At 45.3% G+C, this 22,298-nt stretch overlaps 1 protein-coding gene across 3 annotated transcripts in view; it reads left to right on the plus strand.

Moving 5' to 3' along the window:
• Positions 1–22,298, plus strand: part of DPP6 (dipeptidyl peptidase like 6) — a 1,951,083-nt gene that overhangs the window by 1,735,305 nt on the left and 193,480 nt on the right. For all 3 annotated transcript variants that reach the window (XM_069211130.1, XM_069211129.1, XM_069211131.1), the window contains exon 17: positions 20,108–20,155. In XM_069211130.1, the coding sequence (XP_069067231.1) occupies positions 20,108–20,155 (48 nt within the window). The remainder of the gene's footprint in view (positions 1–20,107; positions 20,156–22,298) is intronic.

A 22,298-nucleotide genomic window follows, 5' to 3' on the forward strand; every position in this document is an offset into this window, starting at 1 on the left:
TCAGTTTCTACACGCCCACCCGTCAACTTTGCTCCGCCAACCTCGCACTCGCCGCTGTCCCTCGCATCCGCCGCACCACGGCAGGTGGGAAATCCTTCTCCTACCTCGCGGCCAAGACATGGAACTCCCTCCCCGCCAACCTCAGGACCACCCAGGACCACCTTGCATTCCGGAGGCAGCTCAAAACCTGGCTCTTCGAGCAGCAGTAACCCCCTTCCCCTAGCGCCTTGAGACCCTCACGGGTGAGTAGTGCGCTTTATAAATGTTTTTGATTTGATTTGATTTGATTTGTCCAAGCAAGAACCCTCACTCTAATCAGGGTAAGTCACACACAATCCAAAATTATCCTGTGCCCACCCTCTGGTAGCTTGGCACGAGCAGTCAGGCTTAACTTAGAAGGCAATGTGTAAAGTATTTGTGCAATAAATCATACAATAACACCATATAGCACCACAAAAATACACCACACAGTGTTTAGAAAAATATATAATATTTATCAGGATAATTGTAGGTCAAAACGAATAAAGATGCAATGTGAAATTGTAGCGATATCACTGAAAAGTGATATAAAGGGGGTCATTCTGACCCCGGGGTCGGCGGGAGCACCGCCAACAGGCTGGCGGTGCCCCGCAGGGCATTCTGACCGCAGCGGTTTGGCAGCGGTCAGAACAGGAAAACCGGCGGTCTCCCGCCGGTTTTCCGCTCCCCTCAGGAATCCTCCAGCTGCGCCGCCATGGGGATTCCGACACCCCATGCTGCCATCCTGTTCCTGGCGGTTCGCCCGCCAGGAACAGGATGGCGGTATGGGGTGTCGTGGGGCCCCTGGGGGCCCATGCAGTGCCCATGCCAATGGCATGGGCACTGCAGGGGCCCCCGTAAGAGGGCCCCACAAAGTATTTCAGTGTCTGCTAAGCAGACACTGAAATTCGCGACGGGTGCAACTGCACACGTCGCACCTTCCCACTCCGCCGGCTGCATTCGGAGCCGGCTTCCTCGTGGGAAGGGGTTTCCCGCTGGGCTGGCGGGCGGCCTTCTGGCGGTCGCCCGCCAGCCCAGCGGGAAAGCCAGAATGGCCTCCGCGGTCTTTTGACCGCGGAGCGGCCATATGGCGGTTCCCGCCAGGCGGGTGGCGACCGCCGCCCGCCGGCCTCGGAATGAGGCCCAAAGTGTCTTAAGTCTTTAAAAAGCAAACAAAGTCTCTTTCAAGCACAAAGTACCTGGTTTAAAGTGTAAAATCTCCACAAAGGGCCGCAGAAGAAGAGATACGTGGAAAAATGGTGTGTGCGTCGATTTCTCCCCTGCACACACGGACTTGCGTCGTTATTTTTCCCGCTGGGAAGTTGTGTGTCGTTTTCCGGCGCGCGGACAGTCTTTTTCTATGGGTCGCAGGATTACCAGATGTCCCGGGGTCTGTGCGTGGATTCTTCGTCTTGTTTTCTGGCTGCGTGTCATTCCGGGAGGCTGTGCATGGAATTCTCTGTCTCACGGCAGGTGTCGTGTCGATTTCCCCTCTGGAAGTCGGGCGGTGTTGTCCTTGCGAGGCCGGGCATCGAAGTTCCGGTCGCCCCGAAGGTCTTGCGTCGATCAGCGTCCGTGTGTGGCGATTTTCTCACCGTGGAGCAAGCTGTGCGTCGAAAGTTTTGGCGCACGAAGATTCCAAATGAAAAAGAGAAGTCTTTTTGGTCCTGAGACTTCAGGAAACAGGAGTCAAGCTCTATCCAAGCCCTTGGAGAGCACCTTTACAGCCAGACAAGAGTTCAGCAAGGCAGCATGGCAACAGCAAGGCAGCAGTCATTTGTAGAAAGCAGTCAGGTGTGTCCTTTAGGCAGCCAGGCAGTTCTTCTTGGCAGGATGCAGGTTCTTGTTCAGGTTTCTTCTCCAGCAAGTGTCTGATGAGGTAGGGCAGAGGCCCTGTTTTATCCCCAAATGTGCCTTTGAAGTGGGGGAGACTTCAAAGAGTGGCTAAGAAGTGCACCAGGTCCCCTTTCAGTTCAACCCTGTCTGCCAGGGTCCCAGTAGGGGGTGTGGCAGTCCTTTGTGTGAGAGCAGGCCCTCCACCCACGCAGCCCAGGAAGACCCATTCAAAATGCAGATGTATGCAAGTGAGGCTGAGTACCCTGTCCTGAGGCAGGATTTCAGTACCACGATGGAGCCCCATGCACCTCACCGCCCGACATAGGTCAAAGGTCACCAAACTTTGGATGAAGATATCTCAGGCCCCATGGTGCCATTGTCGATGATCTTTGGCTCATTTAGCTCTTGGTGGCGAACCCTTGCCTCCTGGGGTGCTTTCTTTAGTACTCCTGGCCTAGAAGGTTCCCAACTCGGTAAAGAGCTAGTCCCACACATCTGGGTGTCTTCCTTTCTACTGAGTAGCATGCTCTCCTTGCACCAGAGCCCAGTCTTTCCCCCAACTGGTCCTCAGGGAGTGTAAGGAGACCAGCTTACCTGGCCCTGGGGTGTGCCCACTCGGTCTGGAGTCATTCAGGGGTAGAGTCCTTGCCCCAGTGGACAGTCAGGGGGTTCCTCTTTCCAGTTGTCCATGACGCCCATCTTCATTCCCATTGTTCTGCAGAGAAGCACAGCCAAGAGAGAAAGCCCTCCCCTGTGCAAGATCTTTTAGTTGGGGATGGAAGTGTTCAACATGGCTGCGCCTCTGACCTATCCTGATGTGCCACACCACTTCTCTGCCCCTGTCCCAACCTTCCTGCACAGTCTTCTGGGATAACTTAAAATGGCATCGTCCAGGATTCAGTTTCTACATGTGCTCAGAGAGACTCAGCCACTCCTCGCTGACATTCTTGCTAGGGTCTCTCCCAGCAATTCTTCCAAAGAGCCCCTCCTAGCTGAGGGGTCTGGGGCAGGCTTGGTTCCTGGCATTGAATGACAACTGGCTGATTGATGCAAGGCCCTGCTCCTGCAGCTGGACAGATCAGTAATTGGCCCTAATCCTGAGCTGAGTCAGAGAAAGATGGCATCCCTAGATGACCCATAAGCTGTACAAATATGCTTTTGTAACATACTGCATTATTTTAATACAGGTTACAGTGTACATTGGTGCAACTCTGGAGTCTGTGGACCCTAGGGAACTGGAGTTGCACCCTAGGCCAGCCTTTCCCATTGACATATAATGGAGTGTCACTACAATCAAGAAAATAAAAACACTGTGTTCGCCCAACTTAAAAGGTCTACTCATGAGGCCTACTCCCACTCTGCATGGTCCCTTCTTCACCAGGCTACATAAGCACATTTCTTAAGCTGCGCACACAAGGAATCCTCCCAGCGCAGCTCTCACATGGGTGCACATGTGTATGCGCACATGATCACGTGTAACCAGTCCTGGGCCTCCTACCCTTGCTGTATCACAGCAGCCCTTGCTTAACAAGGAGACACTGCCGGTAAACATGCACAGCCCATTTTATCATGAGTTTACTGTGGGTAAGACACAGCCTATGAGGTTCCTCACAGCAAATGGTCCAAAACGAGGTGATCCAAAAGCAAAGCTAATTACGGTAGACCAGGTAGTCAGAACCGTCCTCTCACAAAAAGCAAGCACAAAAGCTTATCAGAAGATCAGCACTGCTTGTACAAGGGAATACAAAAGCGGCCAGTTTGAGTTTGAAATATTTGCAGTGAATCCTGTTCCTTTCACTGGGGCAATGGCCCTCCCTTTGGCCTGTCAAGGTAATGGAGGAGGGAGTAGACAGACTCCAGTTCCAGGCCTTTACGCACTGGCGAGGTCCACACTTTACACTGTATAGTGCAGCAATGCCCAACTCAGCTTTGCATGCTACCTTACAGCTTTTCCTACACTGCCTCTTCAACCATACACTGCTTTTTCCACACGTTTCCCACACTACCTCAGCTTCACTACATGCTGTCATTACTCCCACTCCACGATGTCATTATCCCATACACTCCCTTATCAGCATACACTGACCTTGCCATAACATACTGCTCTTGCCCCCATCATTAATATATGCACTTCTCTGACATTGTATCTCACCACACACCTACTCTGAACCCAAACTCCACTAACCATAACATTTTATTCACTCCCAGCACGCTCCACGACTTCCAAGCTTTGTTCCCTCTATCTTCTAGGCCTAGAAACTGGATCTTTCTCCCACCATGTATTCATGCAATCTTCTTTCTGCAAGAGGTTAATAATAAATTGAGAGCTCGTCTTTTGCAACTCAATTGATGTCAGTCATTCTGTCCCACTTTGATGTAATTATATGTATTCCACCCCTGTATACTTAAGTGATTGTAGAACTTGTCTTCAACAAAAAATACCCTCACAGTGGTGTTTTTTATCCATGCATAATTTCTGCCCTCTACTTTTTATGAAAACGACTTCACTCCAGAACACTATCTAATGTCAATACTGCTATTCTAAATATTTTCCAGCCAAAATGTTATTGTTGCTAAATAAATGTAAATAAAAGTGCACTCACCCATTCATTCAGCCATCCATCAACAAATTCAGTGACTCATTCATCGAAGCACCTAATTACTCATCCTTTCACGTGCTCATTCATCCATCAATGCACTGTTAGTCACCTAAATATCTATCCATGCATTCATTCGTTCATCAAGATATTAGCTCATTTGCATGTTCACCCACTCACCAATCTACACAACCGTACAAAAAAGATCAATAACCAATGAAGAAACACTTTCACCTCTAAATGAGCTAGGACTACTGCCTTTGTCAGTGTTAGTTGCAGTTAGGAGATTTTTAAAGGACATAAACATAGGGGCATAATTACAAGCCCCATGCAGCGCCAGTGCATCACTTTTTGTAACGCACCATCGGCACATAGTGCAGGCCCATATCTACAAGTCAGCGGAAAGCCACTTTCTGTGGTATTTCATTGCCCTGTAGATATGAAGTGAGGCATTGCAGCACAAGTCACTCCATTGCCTTACACTGCATTAGGGAGGCATACCGTTGGAGTTGCAGTGGGTGTTCCCATGCAAAACCCATACTTTTTGACGCATTCTCAGTTTGCAAGAATCTATAAACCTGGGAATGCAGCACAACTGTACTCTTCCCAGGTCAGGCAGAAGAAGGAGAAATATCTTTATTTGTTTCCTCTTGATAGGTGTGCTGCATTCTGCAGCACACATAGGAAGAGGAAAATGCCTCTATGGGTTGTTTTTGTTCAGGAATGTGTCCCTTCCTGCACAAAAACATTCCTGCTGCCAATGCAGACACACTGCGTTGGTGCTGGGCAGCAATCTGTACACCAGCGCAAGGGTGAAGGACAGAAATGTACAGTATCTTGTCAATATGGTGCATTTCTGCCCTTTCTCTGTGGCACAGGGCAGCATAGCAAGGTCACTTGCTGCCGTGCAATACAGGGCTTGTAAATATGCCCCTAACTTGTTTTGCTAGGACTGCTTTAATGGTATAGATATGTTCTTCAGTGGGTGAGGCAGTGACTTTGGGGACAATAATGCTGCAAACCTGAGAGGAACTATAATACAATAACTACCATTCCTTGCAATTGGGCATCAAACAATACGGTCATTTATTATGTATTTCAAAGGGGACAGACATTGGTACCCTGTAGTTGATGTAAGGGGAAAACTCTCTCATTTCTCCTTCCTTTAGAACGGGTGAAAAAAACACATGGAGACACGTCGTATAACAAAATCTTAACAAGACTCACAGTAAACCTGAGGGATTTCAACAAAGCTGTTGGCTAATGCAGCAGTAAAATAATTGAACACACAATCACATCAGGATGGAGAAATGGCATCAATTCTTAATCTAACTCACGTAATGGTCTGTGTTCTGTGAGAAGCCAAGCCTATCTAAACTTTTAATTAGGTCTAGCTCGAATTGAACAACCATTGGCACATCCAGTCCGTCTAGTCATGCCAAATTTAGTTTGCTTATTTTGTAAATGTTGGACTTTTCTGCTTATGCAGGGTCATCTGCAATCTTTTTGCCTCCTGCCTCCTATTTTTTCTGACCTGTTGCTGTTGGCTTTTGAACTCTGAGCACTTTACCACTGCTAACCAGTACTAAAGTACATATGCTCTCTGTGTAAATTGTATGTAATTGTTTATCCATGATTGGCATATTTGATTTACTAGTAAGTCCCAGTAAAGTGCACTAGAGGTGCCAGGGCCTGTAAATCAAATGCTACTAGTGGGCCTGCAGCACTGGTTGTGCCACCCACATGAGTAGCTCTGTAATCATGTCTCAGACCTGCCACTGCAACAAAAAATACCCTCACAGTGGTGTCCTGGTCCTGAAGAAGCGTCATAGGATCTGTATAGTCCATCGTACACGAAACATGTTGACCATATTGTAGGGGATTGGCGATAATTTCCCATCTCCAGTTCTATGTAGAAAGTGGTTGAACATGAACTCTCATTTTCCACTTTCCTTGTATTTTTAATCTTGGTGTTAGCCCTGCCATTCTGATATATTAAACAAAACTGAATTTAGTGGGGCTCAGAACTAATTTTAATATATCTCTCTCCTGCCAGGTAAAGTGCCTGACCTCTACATTTATAGTGAGTATTTATCACTACGGCAGACACTTATAAAAAAGATCTCCGGCAAAGAGACCCCTAATGGGGAGCCTGTCAGACATTGCAGCGCCGGTCTGAACGAGGAGCAACCCAATGATGAAGCATGACATCCTATTAGGATGTGTGAGGGCTCTTGCTCCTGAACACTAAAGTTCCCTAATCATATATTTTCCTGGAACAGTGTACACATCAATTGTGTTATTAGTCTCTGGAGAGACTCCTGCTCTGACAAGTGGTGCCCTATCCAGTCCCTGGGCCCTTGAAAGGAAAGCGTGTGGAAATCCAAGGAAATCGACTTCGGATGACTTCAGGCCGACGCCGCTGCGGAATCCGGTGACGCCGCCTGCGACCGACTCTGGGAGGTTCGCTTGAACGCGACGACCTTCGCAGGCCCGAAGCCACTGCAGCCCGGCTGAAGTCTGCGACTCCGTGGAAGTCGCAGCACCACGTCGTGACCGACGCCACTCGAAGTGCGCGGATTCAACGTTTCGCACAGACGCTGCGATCCCCAACTTCGTGCATCGACTTGTTTTCACTCTTCACCAAAGGTACTGTACTTGGGGTCTACACGACTCCGTGTCCGGCGCCGCTGGTGTCGACTTGTTGGGAATGACTCCGTCACGACGCCGTGTTAACACCTCATCGAAGCATTTTGTGTTTCTAAGCGCTATTTTGAGTTTAATCTTTAAAAATTCATAACTTGACTTGTGTATGTTGGATTTTTGTCGTTCTGGTCTTGTTTTGTTTAGATAAATATTTCCTATCTTTCTAAACTGGTTTTGTGTCATTTTGTAGTGTTTTCAGTAAGTTACTGTGTGTGTTGGTACACATACATTGCACCTAGCACTCTGAAGTTAAGCCTACTGCTCTGCCAAGCTACCAAGGGGGTAAGCAGGGGTTAGCTGAGGGTGGTTCTCTTTTACTCTGACTAGAGTGAGGGTCGTTGCTTGAACAGTGGGTAACCTGACTGTCAACCAAAGACCCCATTCCTAACAGTAAATAAATGTAATATGTAACAAGCAATTCACAAAAATATTCAAAATATAAAATAAAGGTGTGGCACAGCAGCCAAGGTACACCATCCCTGGTAGTGAAGTGCACTTGTTTTAGAAGACTGGCACATGATCATAAAAAGTGCCATTTCTCACAGTGCAAGACAGCCAGTGGTTGAAGTGGACTCGGCCAATGCTGTGTGTTGTGATGATTGGAAGTAAAATATGAATGATACATGAATGGACCATTGTTCGAGAGTGATGACCAAAACCCCCTGAGTATAGGTATCTATTTTTATAATTATTATTTTGGAAAACATGAGATAGGCAAAACCGCCACAACTGCGTGAAGGCTAGACCTATAAAGGAGACATTCTTCTAAAAGCCCTGCTTTGCTGGATTTTGTTTCTTCCTTGTATAATGTTAGGTCAGGTCATAATGATAGATATGATAGCATTGCTTCTGTTTATAACTGGAGATGAATAATAAATATATCTATCCAATTTTCCCCTTTATCATCTTGACTCTAATACCTTATTGCTCACTATGCATAAAGTTATACTTAACTAACGATATGTTGAGTACAAATCAAAGGCCCGGACAATGCACAATGCTGAATAAAGTGCGTTGGGTCAGTCTGTACTTATTCAGTGTGTTTAAATGACACACCTGGCACTGTCAAAGCAGGGATCCAACGTGCTTTACATTGAACCGGATTGCGCAATCGCAAAGAGACCCTGGAGAATAGAAATGTGATCATACATGGGCAAAAACAATGATTGGAACTAATTGAACAACGGGCAATCAGTAGAGACTCTGGGTCAGAATTACATAGAACTGTTGCAGCGCAGTGCTGCCCCATGCTGCGTCAATTCTGAAATGCAGGGATGCGCTGTATTTACAGAAATACGGAGCACCTCTGTGTTTCTCCTAGCACTGGTGCTAAAATTAGCTGCCTAACGCAAAAGCAGGCACTCTTGCACCATAGTGGAAGGGTTTCTGCCTTCAAGGGAATGATTGTTTATGTGCAGGAAGGTGTCCCTCCCTGCACCTAAACAATCAACAACATCATTTTGACACTTCTATATGTGCTGCACAATGCAGCACACATAAAAGTAACAAATTGTCATTATTTAACACCTTCCTGCACATAAACAAAACAATCATTCATGGCCTTTTGCTCTTTCTATGTGTGCTGCCGGATGCAGCACACATAGAAAAAGCAAAAACGAGGAGAAATAAAAGTATTTCCCCTCATTGCGCCATGGTAGCGCCACCCGTGGGGTGATGTTAGTTTTTGACACTGCCTCAGATTTATGATTTCTCATAAATCTGGGGCAGTGTTTAAAGCAATGGGTGTTGTTGTAGAACGCCCACAGCAACACCCATTGCACGGTCCTCTGCTGCAGAAAACTGCAATGGGGGTCCATATGTACAGGGTAGTGTTAAGTCACAAAAAGTGGCTTAGTGCTTAATTGTAAATATGGCGCAGTGCACAGCGCCACCAGAGCGTCACAAAAAGTGGCGCTCCGGTGGTGCTAGGGGCTTGTAAATATGCTCCTTTGTTCAAAAGGTGGACTTTTTTGTAGTGTGTTGGAAATGTGAGTAGTTTGGAAGTGCAGTCTAATTCTGTAGTTTAACTCAGTCTCAGGAGGCTAATGTAAGGGTGAAAGCCACACTAGAAATATAGGTTACAGATGGGATAAAGTACCCCTGTTTACAATATAAAGGTATTGTAAGAAGTTCCTTGACCATATAGATGAATGCTGAGTTCCTTTATTAGGTCATGGAACTCTGAAGTGACTTGCATTATCCTTTTAACCTAAGGCCGAGGCTGTCCTATTCCCTTTCATACAAACGCATAGCCTCACCTTTCTCTTAAACTGTTTACATTATTTGGGGCATAGTTATAAAATTGTGGTGGAGCAAGTCACCTTGCTGCTCTGCATCACAGGGAAAAGGCAGGAATGCACCGAATTTAAGGCAATACAGCACATTCCTGTCTTTTCTTCTGTGCTGATGTGCAATGGCTGCCTACCGCCAATGCAGGCACCCTTGTATCGTGGTGCAAGGATGCCTGCATTGTCTGCAGGATTGTTTTTGTGCCTGCATTCCCTGCAGGATTGTTTTTGTGGAGGAAGGGGAACTTTCCTGCAGAAAACAATCCTGAGTGGCTTTTTCCTCTTTGCAGAATGCAGTACACACAGAAAGAGGAAAAAACGAGGAGAAATAAACATATTTCTCCTCATTACATCTCACCTGGAGAGGCCTATAATTTTGCCACATTCCCAGGTTTACAAGGTCCTGTTAAATCTGGGACTGCATCAAAACCCATGGATGTTGCATTGGAACACCCATGCAAAACCCATGAAAATGCCTCCCTGGCAGAGAGTAATGCAACTCAGCGATTTGCACTGTATTGCCTTACCCGACATTTATGAAGCCACTCAGGGCCACGCAAAGTGGCCTAGCATGGCTTCATGAATCTCACTTAAGGTTTATGTTGCGCATGTACCACATTACGTGGTCCAAATGTGATGCAAAACGGGTCATAAATACTGCCCTTGTGTCTTGCTCTTTCATGTTCATTGCAGACCACAATAAAAGCAGACTGTGTATTGTGAAATGAAACACACCAAAACGCCTCCTCCTTCTGCCTTCCCATTGCTTCTTTTTTGTTGGAGATGGCCCTTCTTAGGGGATTTCCCTGAAATATTTTGCTCTTTCCTCCTAGTCTTTTGCTGTCTCTCTTTGTGTGGCCTTAGGACTGCGGGCACTTTCCCACTGTACTGCAGTGGGAAAGTGCACATGCCCTGCCTACACAAGGAGGGGGCGCTTATGTGATTGGTTCAGGTGCTGTACCCTGGAGGGCACTGTAAAAAAAGGTACGCCCCATACTGAGGTGGGTACAGCCATGGCTACTAGTGGGATATTGCACTGAGTGTGGCACTCACTAGAATAGCCTGTGAAGCATATAGCAGGCCTGGCAATGCAGGCCTGTGGAGGCGCAGTTGCACTTGGGCTTTGGTTGGCACTGCTAACGTTATAGCCAATCCTGAGGGGTCCCTAGGCTATCCCTAGAGTACCCCCTGAAGGGTGGGGCAGGAGGTAGGTGGGAGGCTAGGCAGGTACACATGTGTGTCCCATGTCCGGTAGGGAAGAACCCCCACATGGCTTCTCCCTACTTAGGTGAGTCAGCTCTTCCCATAGGTTTGTGATGATTCCCTGCCTGGTGGCCTTAGGACCCTGGGCCCTTCCGTTGTCAGTACAGTGTGGAAGTGGTGCACCTTCCTACATATACGAGGAATTGGCGCTGTCCAGTATTTGCGCACATGCCCATTGGCACACCAAACATGTGTTGGGCCTGTCATGGCAGGCCTGAGTGCGCACTTGCCACTTTGACGTGCTTAAATAGGAATCGAGCCTGTCATAACAGGCATGTGTGTGCAATTAGCACCTATGGTGCTTTAAACATGCATACAGCCTGTTGTAGCAGACCTGTGTGTGCACACTTGCACCTAGTGGGACTTAAATATGTATCCAGCCTCTCATAGCAGGCTTAGGTGTGCACACTACCACTTATGGTGCTTCAAACATGTAACTAGCCTGAGTTAGCAGGCCTGTGTGTGCACTTGCACCTTTGGTGCTTTTAAACATGTGTCCAGCCATCCAATGCAGGCTTTTATGTGCACAAGGACACATATGCCCAGAGATTGAGAACTTCCCCCAACTTCAAAGGCAGACTGCAGTATAACTACTAGTGTCCCAATGCAGCAATGTAGAGATACACGTGCAGGAACGTGGTGCACATTGCCAGAAGAACCTGTTGTGGACAAGGTATAATTACTGCCCTAGGAAGGGACCGCACAGCCTTCCTGCATTGTGGCTGACCTGGGCAAACTGGGTGCTGCTGTGTGGCACTCTTAAGTGTGCTCTCCAAGGGCTTGGTGGCTTGTCCCCTGTTCTCTGGTGGAGGTCTCAGGGACATCAAAGACCTCCAGCAAGGTATTTACAACTTTTACCTGTGTCATCTGGAGAGCGGTGCCCTCGTAAGTGCCTACATCATCTGCTGGACATCACCTGGCATCAGCGGTGCGGGCGTGGAAGGATTGCATCTGGAGACCGGATTTGCTTGGTGCAAAGCCTTAAAAGTACTGCCCGCATTCAAGGAGTGTGGCCCTTTATCATAGGGCCACAGCATGCATAAGCGTATGGTTGGTAGTGAGCGGATTCACCAGTTGTGGGACCTCGCATGGCATGCCTTTGTCGAGCATGCTGCATTTCTCTCAGGCAACACCCCCCTGCATGCTCATTGTGTGCAGTGTCCGATTTACTGGTTGTGACCCTCAGACATGGTGGCGTACCCGAAACAGTGTTGCATTCTACTTTGTGCCGCACAGCTGAACTTCTGTCTGTCTGTTTGTGACCAGATTTGTCTGGTGTGACTCAATTCATCACACACCAGACATTGTGCCTCATTCCAGGGAAGTACGGCATTAGTGACGTTCATTGTGTGACTAGATTTGTCTGGTGTGAGGCAAGTCATTGCGCACCAGATGCTGTGCCTCATTCCAGGACAGTACGTCATTGGTAACTTTCTGTGTGGGATCGGACTTGTCTAGTGTGACTCAAGTCATCACTCACCAGATGTTTTGGCTCATTCTAGGGCGGTACGGCATTGATAACTTTCCACGTGTGATCAGATTTGTCTGGTGCAACTCAGGTCATCGTGCACCAGACATTGTGCCTATTCCAGGGAGGTACGGCATTGCTAACTTTCCGTGTGAGATCGGACTTGTCTAGTGTGACTCAAGTCATCACTCACCAGACGTTGTGACTATTCCAGGGAGGTAGAGGATTGATACATTTCCTTGCGTGATCAGATTTGTCTGGTGCAACTCAAGTCATTGTGCACCAGACATTGGGCCTATTCCAGGGAGGTATGGCATTGGTAACTTTTCATGTGAGTCCGGAATTGTCTGGTGTGACTGAAGTCACAGCACACCAGACGTTGTGCCTCCTTCCAGGGAGGTGGGGATTTGGTAACTCTTTGTGTGCAACCGGGACTGTCCCGGGTGACTCAAGTCATCGCGACCCAGACATACTGCCTACTCCCAGGGAGGTGCGGAGTTTGGTAACTATCTTTATATTGAAGTGCCGGATTGGGCTGGGTTCCACCATGAGCAGCGTGTGTCCCAGAGTGACCCTTCCCCCGTGCTTGGCAGACCAGAGCCAGTGCTGAGAGGCACGGTGCAGAGACCCCAGAGTGAACTGTCTGAGCGGTGGCCAGATCTTGATTTGTCAACTATTGCCAGATCAGCTGTTATCTCTCTGCTTCCTCCTCACCTTTGCCCCGGAATCCTGAATAAGTGTAATTCCAGCTGCAAGTGGCCTAGTATCTGGGAAAAGGGTGCTATCATCCCCAGCTCATGAGGGGGCAGGGGGATAGGAACTGGTTGGAGTATAGAGGAAGGTTTAGACCCAAGGGGTGGTCTTCGAATGCAGTGACCACTAGCCTACCCGATGTCAATGTACCGCATTAGGGTGCTTGGAGTGAGTGTAAGTGAGTGTGTTTTACACTAGCCTGCCTGATATCCATGACACCGCATACCGGCGCGGAGTGGGTGAGTGCGAGTGACTGCATGTGACTGACTCCACCACATGGTGGTGTTGCCACACATGTTGGTTCTTTGTCAGAGGATTATCACAGTCAGCATTGGGTTTTGCCTGTGCGACCAAGGCCGTGGAACTATCTAAAAGTGCTGCTGTTCTCTGTATGTACAAGTTGCTGCTATTGTTGTGAACTGGGGTGCATCCTGGAATCGTATGACATTGAATTGGGGAACTCGCTAGGGTGGGTCTTGTGCTGACAGTGTGTTGGTACCACATTAGTGTGCTGGGAGGGAAAGTATTTTCTCAGGTGTACATACTGCTAATGTAGTTTTAATACATTTGGGCCTAGCACTGCTAGTGATATTTCTAATGGTAATTGATGCCCAAATTGACATGATATTCATGCTATGTTAATTAATGCGTGTGTTAAATACAAACTTTATTTACATGCACCTCATGTGAAGTCTCTTTTGTGACGCTCAATGTATTTGTTGTGTGATAGTGCTGTGCCAATGCTTTACACATTGCACCTGTGATAAGCCTGACTGCTCTGTGCCAATCTACTCAAAGGTGAGCGCAAGTTGTACAGTGAGTGTAATCACCCACCCCTATTGGGAGTGGTAGGTTCTAGTTGGCTATGGCCTCACCTCAGCAAACCAGAACATGCTGCTTCCAACACTCTGACGTTTCTCACCCTCACTCTATTCCTACCTCTCTCTCTGTCTCTCACTGTTGTGCCATTCCACCATCAATCCATGCCTCACTGTCTTTTCATGATCTTTCATCACTAGCAGTTTCGGTCTTTGACCTCATGTCTCACTATTTCATCACCACCGCACCTTCCTACCACCCACTTTTCTCCCAGAGAATTATAGTTACCTTGTGTCAGATATAAGTAGTTTATAAACTGCTGCTTTTCTCTTAGGACTCTACTACTTATCATTTTGTATTAAAAAATGTGAATGCAAAATGATCATACTCAATGTATAGGAAAATAGGGTTGAATCATCTCCCCATACCATACCTAGGACAAGTGCTGACAAGTTATCTGGTGACTTCCCTGCAGCTTCCTCCCTCCATTCCCCATTCATTTTTATCTATCTATCTATCTATCTATCTATCTATCTATCTATCTATCTGTCGTTCTATCTATCTATCTATCTATCTATCTATCTATCTATCTCTTTGCTACCTGTCTTTTTATTCTTTTTCCCTCCAGTTTCTTCAATTCATCTTTACCATTTTCCCCATTTCTCCTGTGCCCTAATTCTTTTTGTCTCCTTCTATCCTATCCACTCCCTTCTCTATAACTACCTTAATTTTCCCCTTCCAACCTCCTTTCCCAAACCTCTCACCAGCCATTACTGATTTTGTTTGACTGGTCCTGTTTCTTTAGTCTCTGGAGCTTTTTTTCGACATTACAGTCTGTTAGTGGCACTGCAGGGCACTTGGACAGTGGCAGGAAGCACATCTCTGCATATACGACAGGCCTGTCCAATTGCTAGCTGAAGTGTGTCTAACACCCTCCTCCTGGAGACCTACTCCACATTGATGGTAGCCGTTATTTCACTATCCTTAGAACAGGCTAAGAGCTCTCTGGTGGGGCAGACACTGTCTACTGCTTTGGGGCACCACTTAGACTCCAGTTGCACCTCCCAGTGCCTTGTGTCCAGGCCCACCACCGGTGAGTTCAGAGGTCTCAGTGGTCAGACAGACTATTTTACTTCATAGCTTTCTAGAGTTGCTGAAACAGGATAATGTTTTGAAAACGTTAACATTTATCAGTTTTCTATGGAAAGCAGGTGAAAAACTTGACAGCTCTTCTGTGACTATCAACATGCATCTCAAGGATAGATCACAAGTACAAAAGGTTTTACGAGGAAATATAATGAGTGTTAGAAATGGGGTTTTTGGTTGGCAGTCAGGTTACCCTCTGTCCAAGCAAGAACCCTCACTCTAGTCAGGGTAAGTCACACACAATCCAAATTATCCTGTTCCCACCCTCTGGTAGCTTGGCACGAGCAGTCAGGCTTAACTTAGAAGGCAATGTGTAAAGCATTTGTGAAATAAATCATACAATAACATAATATACCACCACAAAAATACACCACACAGTGTTTAGAAAAATATATAATATTTATCTGGGTATTTGCAGGTAAAACGATCAAAGATGCAATATGAATTTGTAAAGATATCACTAAAAAGTGATATAAAGTGTCTGAAGTCTTTAAAAAGCAAACAAAGTCTCTTTCAAGCACAAAGTACCTGTTTTGGAGTGGAAAATCTCCGCAGAGGGCTGCAAAAGAGGAGATGCGTGGAAAAATGGAGTGTGCGCGTCGATTACGCCCCTTCACACACTGACTTGCGTTGTTATTTTTCACGCGGGGGACGTGCGTCGTTCTACGGGAGGAAAAATAGTGTGTGCGTCGGTTGCGCCCCTTCACACACGGACTTGCATCGTTATTTTTCACTCGGGGAAGATGTGCGTCGTTTTCCAGCACGTGGACCGTCTCCTTCTATGGATCGGGGGATTACCAGATGTCCCAGGGTCTGTGCGTGGATTCTTTGGCTTGTTTTCCGGCTGCGCGTCCTTCCGCGAGGTTGTGCGAGGAATTTTCTTTCTCACTGCAGGCGTCGCGTCAATTTCCCCTCTGGAAGTCGGGCAGCGTTGACCATGCGAGGCCGTGCGTCAAAGTTCCGGCCGCCCCGTAGGCGTTGCGTTGAGCAGTGTCGGTGTGCGGCGATTTTCTCGCCGCGGAGCAAGCTGTGCGTCAATGTTCGGCGCACGAAGCGTCCAAATGAAAAAGAGAAGTCTTTTTGGTCCTGAGACTTCAGGGAACAGGAGGCAAGCTCTATCCAAGCCCTTGGAGAGCACTTTTACAGCCAGACAAGAGTTCAGCAAGGCAGCAGGCCAACAGCAAGGCAGCAGTCCTTTGTAGAAAGCAGACAGGTGAGTCCTTTGAGCAGCCAGGCAGTTCTTCTTGGCAGGATGTAGGTTCTGGTTCAGATTTCTTCTCCAGCAAGCGTCTGATGAGGTAGGGCAAAGGCCCTGTTTTATACTAAATTGTGCCTTTGAAGTGGGGGTGACTTCAAAGAGTGGCTAAGAAATGCACCAGGTCCCCTTTCAATTCAATCCTGTCTGCCAGGGACCCAGTAGGGGGTGTGGCAGTCCTTTGTGTGAGGGCAGGCCCTCCACCCTCCCAGCCTAGGAAGACCCATTCAAAATGCGGATGTATGCAAGTGAGGCTGAGTACCCTGTGTTTGAGCTGTGTCTGAGTGAATGCACAAGAAGCTGTCAACTAAACCTAGCCAGACGTGGATTGTAAGGCACAGAAAGATTTAAGTGCAAAGAAATGCTCACTTTCTAAAAGTGGCATTTCTAGAATAGTAATATTAAATCCGACTTCACCAGCCAGCAGGATTTTGTATTACCATTCTGGACATACTAAATATGGCCTTCCTGCTCCTTTCAGATCAGCAGCTGCCACTTCAACAATGTATGTGGGCAGCCCCAATGTTAGCCTATTAAGGGGCTACTGAAGTGGGTGGCACAACCAGTGCTGCAGGCCCACTAGTAGCATTTAATCTACAGGCCCTAGGCACATATAGTGCACTCTACTAGGGTCTTACAAGTAAATCAAATAGCCAATCATGGATAAACCAATCAACAGTACAATTTACACAGAGAGCATATGCACTTTAGCACTCGTTAGCAGTGGTAAAGTGCCCAGAGTTCAAAAGCCAACAACAACAGGTCAGAAAAAATAGGAGGAAGGAGGAAAAAGGTTTGGGGATGACCCTGTCAAAAAGCCAGGTCCAACAATGAGCTAGGCATAAATTGTGAAAATGATGAATAGAAATATTCCAGAGAATTGTTATTCTCTCCAAAGGTGGCACACCACTCGAGATAGGAGTAGCATGCATTAGACATGTCCCGAAGCTTACTAGACCAACTTGTCCAAAGCAGCACTAAGCGTGGTGGTGAGGGGGCAGTCAATTGCAGAATCTGCTTTGCTTAAGTTTGTGAGAGTGGCCTAGGAGCTCTTGAGATAAGCCTGCCATCTAATCTCTGCTGCCCAGGCTTTGCTGTGCATGAGTAGTGACCACAATTTACTAGTGCCTAATCTGCTGTATCCAGATTATCTTTTTTGATGTTCAACTGGTAAAAAAAGTTACTCAGTTGTAAATGAAAAAGCCAAATTTGTTAGCACCCAAAGAGTTCAGATAGATAGACCTCCATAGCAAATAAGACCATGCTTAGAATTTAGAGTTAACAGTAAACAGTAAAATGTTACATGGTAACAGGGATTATTTCCTTCGTGATTTGCAAGCTACGCACTCGGACCTTCTTTCCTTGACAAACTGCCCACTCCTCCTAGGTAATGGATTTGTTAATATCTAGATAGCTGTTATTGACACCTGGCAGAGTGATACAGGGAGACAACCCTAAGAGGACAGCGCTTGGAGTGTGTAAAACTAACCCATCATCTTCCTCTCCGGTCATGCAGGGCTGATCAGCAAGTGAGTTCAGAGGAACTTCTGGACATTAGATAAGGTCAGTTATGGACTTACACATTAGGTATCCCACAGAAATGTAATTCACCCATCAAACGTGGCAATCAATTTAAGGCAACTTGGTTTGCCCTCTCATGAAGAGCATCTTATCCGATTAAAGATGTTTATGGTTAAGGAACCTGATCTCAAGAAAAGGAGGTTTAAATATCTGACCTATTAGGACTTGTGAAAGATTGCCTTCCAAAAATGTCGCAAATGCGGAAGATAAACAGCCTATGCATTTGAAACACTTTATGGCACCTGGAAGCATGTTGTTTCCTACTAGACACTGCCATTGCACTCCATGTGAATGGGTACCAACCGCCCTGGGCTTAGCATTAAATTGACAGGGACAAGTGAAGCCATTTGACCGCTTCTGAAAACAACAGGAAGCCTTTAGCAGAAGCTATGTTTAGGTATGCATTTGTAGGTATGTGTGTGGTGCCATTTGTGCTTGATCTGTGTGTGCAGACTGGCATGTTGGTTTGTGTGTTGGATGGGTGTGCTTCTTTTTTTCCTATAAATTCACAATTGAAATGTTTCTGATTTGTAGCATTTATTATCTACTCTGTAGGTACAGAGGTTAACGTTCTCCTTACTTCCAACTAAGCTACATGTGTGTGCTGATCCATATCATTCGGTCATCTTCTGTCTTCAGGAAGAGCAGTGAACATTTGAACACCTATTAAATAATTACATTATATATGTTTTCCATTGTGAAGGTTTCACTAATAGTAGGAAACTTGCCTCTCTCCCAGCTTCTATTTATATTGCAGTGTGTGATAAAGCATGCCCCTTCAATATCTATAATCACATTGGCATATAAGGATGACGACTTTCAACTGCTGCTTTGCATTTGTTGAAAAAAGACCGCGGGGTGGCCTGTTTAATCAATTTTTAATGTGCTCTTCCAAAGGCTGTGTCTATATGGAATTTTTATAGAGATGAAAAAAAAAATCATTTAAAATCACCGTTGTTTCGGGAAACAGAAAAGGCTTTGACTGGGGGTGTATAAATTATGTTATATGCATGTTCCACATTGAAGGGTTGCTGTTTTTAATGCATACATAGTTGATACGGACCCGAGGGATCACTCTTTCATTTCAACAATGAGAGACTGAACTTCTAATATAAAATAAAAGAGAACGTGAAATGTTGGGGTCACTGAACGAAGTTTAGTGTAAAGTAAGTTCTTTCTCGAGCAGAGCAGATTCAATGTTTGCTTTTTTTCAGCATTTGCCTGTACTTTGCTAGTGGTTGACAATTGGTTGGTGAGTGTGCACACTACGCGGTTTTCTTCACAGCTTTCTACGGCCCTCCAACGCAATCAGAGGCTGGTAGTCCATTTAGTCATTTGAAGGATTTGGTTACTCATTGTCATTTGTAAATTAGTGTATGGGCTCATGTTGTGGACGTCTGAGCATTAATAAGAGTATTCAATGAGCATGATAGGCTTGAGAGGAGAGCTGAAAGAGGAGAGGAACAGAGCCTGGGATGTGAGGGCTGATTGGACAGATGGGGCTTTGGTTCACTTTCAACACGGCCTACCTGCACTACTTGCCAGGCCAGGGAATGATTAAAAGGGCCCCTACTTCCTCCTTCAACATCATCTGTGCTTATGCCCCCTCCGTTGCTGCATGCTGTGTATTGATCGCAGCATTTGAAGAGGACTCCATTCTACATTTTTTGCACGAACAATTTCGAGACCGTTTTTGTTTTCTTACGGAAAGCTTCACCCACATGCAAAGCAGTGAGAAGCTAACAAACTTCATAACTTTGTGAAGTGCCAAACTTCTGAGCAACTCACACCTTTTCTGGTGGATTTTAAATTCTGCTGCGCCTGAGTCATCGCTAGCAGCGGACAAGTAATATGAATTTTCTACCCAATTAACACAATCGAAAATGTGTAAACAGATATTTTTGAAACTTTGGTGGTAGGCGTTTTAAGTTCTTTCCATATCTTAATCACCTGATTGATAAATGCCTCATGTCTTGGAAATTAACGGGGTCACTGTAATAGAGGGTAATATTCAAATAAGATATTGTATCTGTGTCATTATAGGCAGGCATAATTAAATGGTATAATCCTTTCATAATCAGTATTGTTAACGTTTTTGAAAAGCAAGAATATTAAAAATATGTATCATCAGTAATACAACCATAGAACCTCACATTGTTTATATATGGTAATTGCACCATACATGGGAACCTTATAAAATTGATGTAAAATATGTTTGAGCAGTGGCACGTTTTGTGACTATCATTATTTATGTGGCTGCTAACACACTGTCAATTTTGCATGTTTAATATTTATTATGCATAACATAATCTTCAGTGTGAAATACTAAATACATTTTCTTTTGATGCAATGTTTTATCTTTCTCTTCTGTGCACAGGTCCAAGAGTTCCAATCGTGACTGTCCATAACATATTTGACAGACACAGTAAGTAATTACTTTTCATAACTACAAAACAGTAATTGAGAGGATGAACTCTGCGTTGCAATGTATTTAACATCAGTAGGTGGTTTTAGGGGCTAACTGGTGTGCATTTGGCAACTCACTCTAGTGCATGCTCATTTAAAGCAACATGGAAATGCTACAAGTAACTATAATTGGATCGCTACCAATTTCGCTCTTCCAAGTTGATATTGAGTTCTATGGTAGTACTACTCTACCTCAGTGGAATGACTAGTGGACGCGAAACATAAAAAATAAGGTAAAGAGCACGATTCAACCAATATTCTTCTCAAATTTTGCTATTGGGCTCTAAATGTGTACCATCACCTCTCTGTGAAGTGATATTGATATTACCACACTGATATGAGGATTAAGGACCTAACTATAGACATTTATACATTCCCTGCTGAGCGTATTACCTTGGCTGCTTCTATACTTGATAGGGTACAAGCCTGGATTACTGCTCTTCACTAAAATTCAATGTTTGTAAAACAGAACTGCCCCTTATTTCGTCTCAGCACTTCTACCCTACTACAGGAATGGCTTGATTAAACCAACATCGAGGTTGCATTCTGTCCGGCTTTGGTAATGTCAAATCACTGGGCTGCACTCTTGGCTTAACCTTGAGGATCATATCAGCACCATGGCCATTAGCGCCAAGCATCAGTTGACTCATCCATAGAATCAAACTTTTCCTCTGAGAGCCAGGCCTCTAAGGTATAACCCAAGTTCAGATTCTTACCAAGACTTGACTAGTGCAGTGCTATTTTTTGTGGAATTCGAAAAACCCACCTTGCTTCACTAAAATCTTCCTTGCATGCTGCATCACGTTTCATGTTGGTATTGGTCATTTTTGTCACATCACTCCTGTAATCCACTCACTGTGGCGAGGTTTCCTGTTGATTCGAAATCCACTTACAAAGTTGCATGGCAAGTGGACAGACTTTTAAACTCTGATCGCATCCATTATTTGGCGAGTAATTAGAAGATGTTTTGAAGCCTGAATTCTGCCTCAACAAAAAACGCACCTTGAAGCAAACCTTTTTGGCTGTGATCACAGAGTCTAGAATCATTTTTCCTCTCGACCCACCCTCTAACAAGAACTAAACAAATGTAGTTATGGTCAACACATGCTACATTGTACGTCTAATTGTCAGACTCCACCCCTTCCTGTTCTCTGGCGCTAATGTTGGAATGCAGGGTATACACACCACTGGGCTGGATTATTGTTTGTTACCTGATATTACTTTCTCTCATAGTTTGACTGCACATAACTTGTGTAGTCTTAATGTATTACATTATCACTGGTCTGTTTTTATTTTTGAATCAAAGTCTGTATGTTTGTTGTGGATTGGTATAGTACCCAAAAATCGTGAATGAACTATGATCCTTTAAAATGTTATGATTTAAATATTGACTACCAAAATAGCATGAAAACAAGCATATAAATTACGTAGAGGTTATGCTTGCTCTACGTGACTCCACAAAGTTGTATCTTGGTAATATATATATGTCTTCAAGATATGTGGAGTTAAGATAAATACATCTATATTTATCTATATATCCTCACTATTTTTCATTTGTTCATTTTTTGGCACAATATTATTGCGGGATAGTTGTCCATACTATTTAAAAATTGTCAGTAAATAATAAATTAAAGTTTATGTGCGTGTCAACTGTTCTATATTTAATAACTGACAAAAGTCAAATGTATAGATAATATTTGATTGCATCAAGGTAACGCATGTCCCTTAATTTCTTTGGGTATGGAAGTTCTTTAAAATGTGTATTCTCTTGTTGGTGGCTACGTATTCATAACTGATACTGAAACAAATATTTAGAAAAATTCCTGTACAGACAAAACACCAGGGGTGGCTCCTTCGCTAAGGCAGAGGAGCGTCGCCCCGTCGGATTTTCAAAAAGGAAAAATAAAATTATAATAATGAACGCTACATTATTATCATTTTAATTTTCCTTGTAGTAAGGGGCGGCGTGGGCTGGAGGGAGGGGTCCGGAGGAAGGCAATGCACCACAATGTACGCATGTCTGTTGGGCCGGCCAAACAGACATGCGCACTTTCAATGTTCTCTACCAGGCTGTATTGAACAGCTGAGCGGAGAACATGCAC

This window comes from Pleurodeles waltl, chromosome 10 (assembly GCF_031143425.1).
Source record: "Pleurodeles waltl isolate 20211129_DDA chromosome 10, aPleWal1.hap1.20221129, whole genome shotgun sequence".
NCBI lineage: Eukaryota > Metazoa > Chordata > Amphibia > Caudata > Salamandridae > Pleurodeles > Pleurodeles waltl.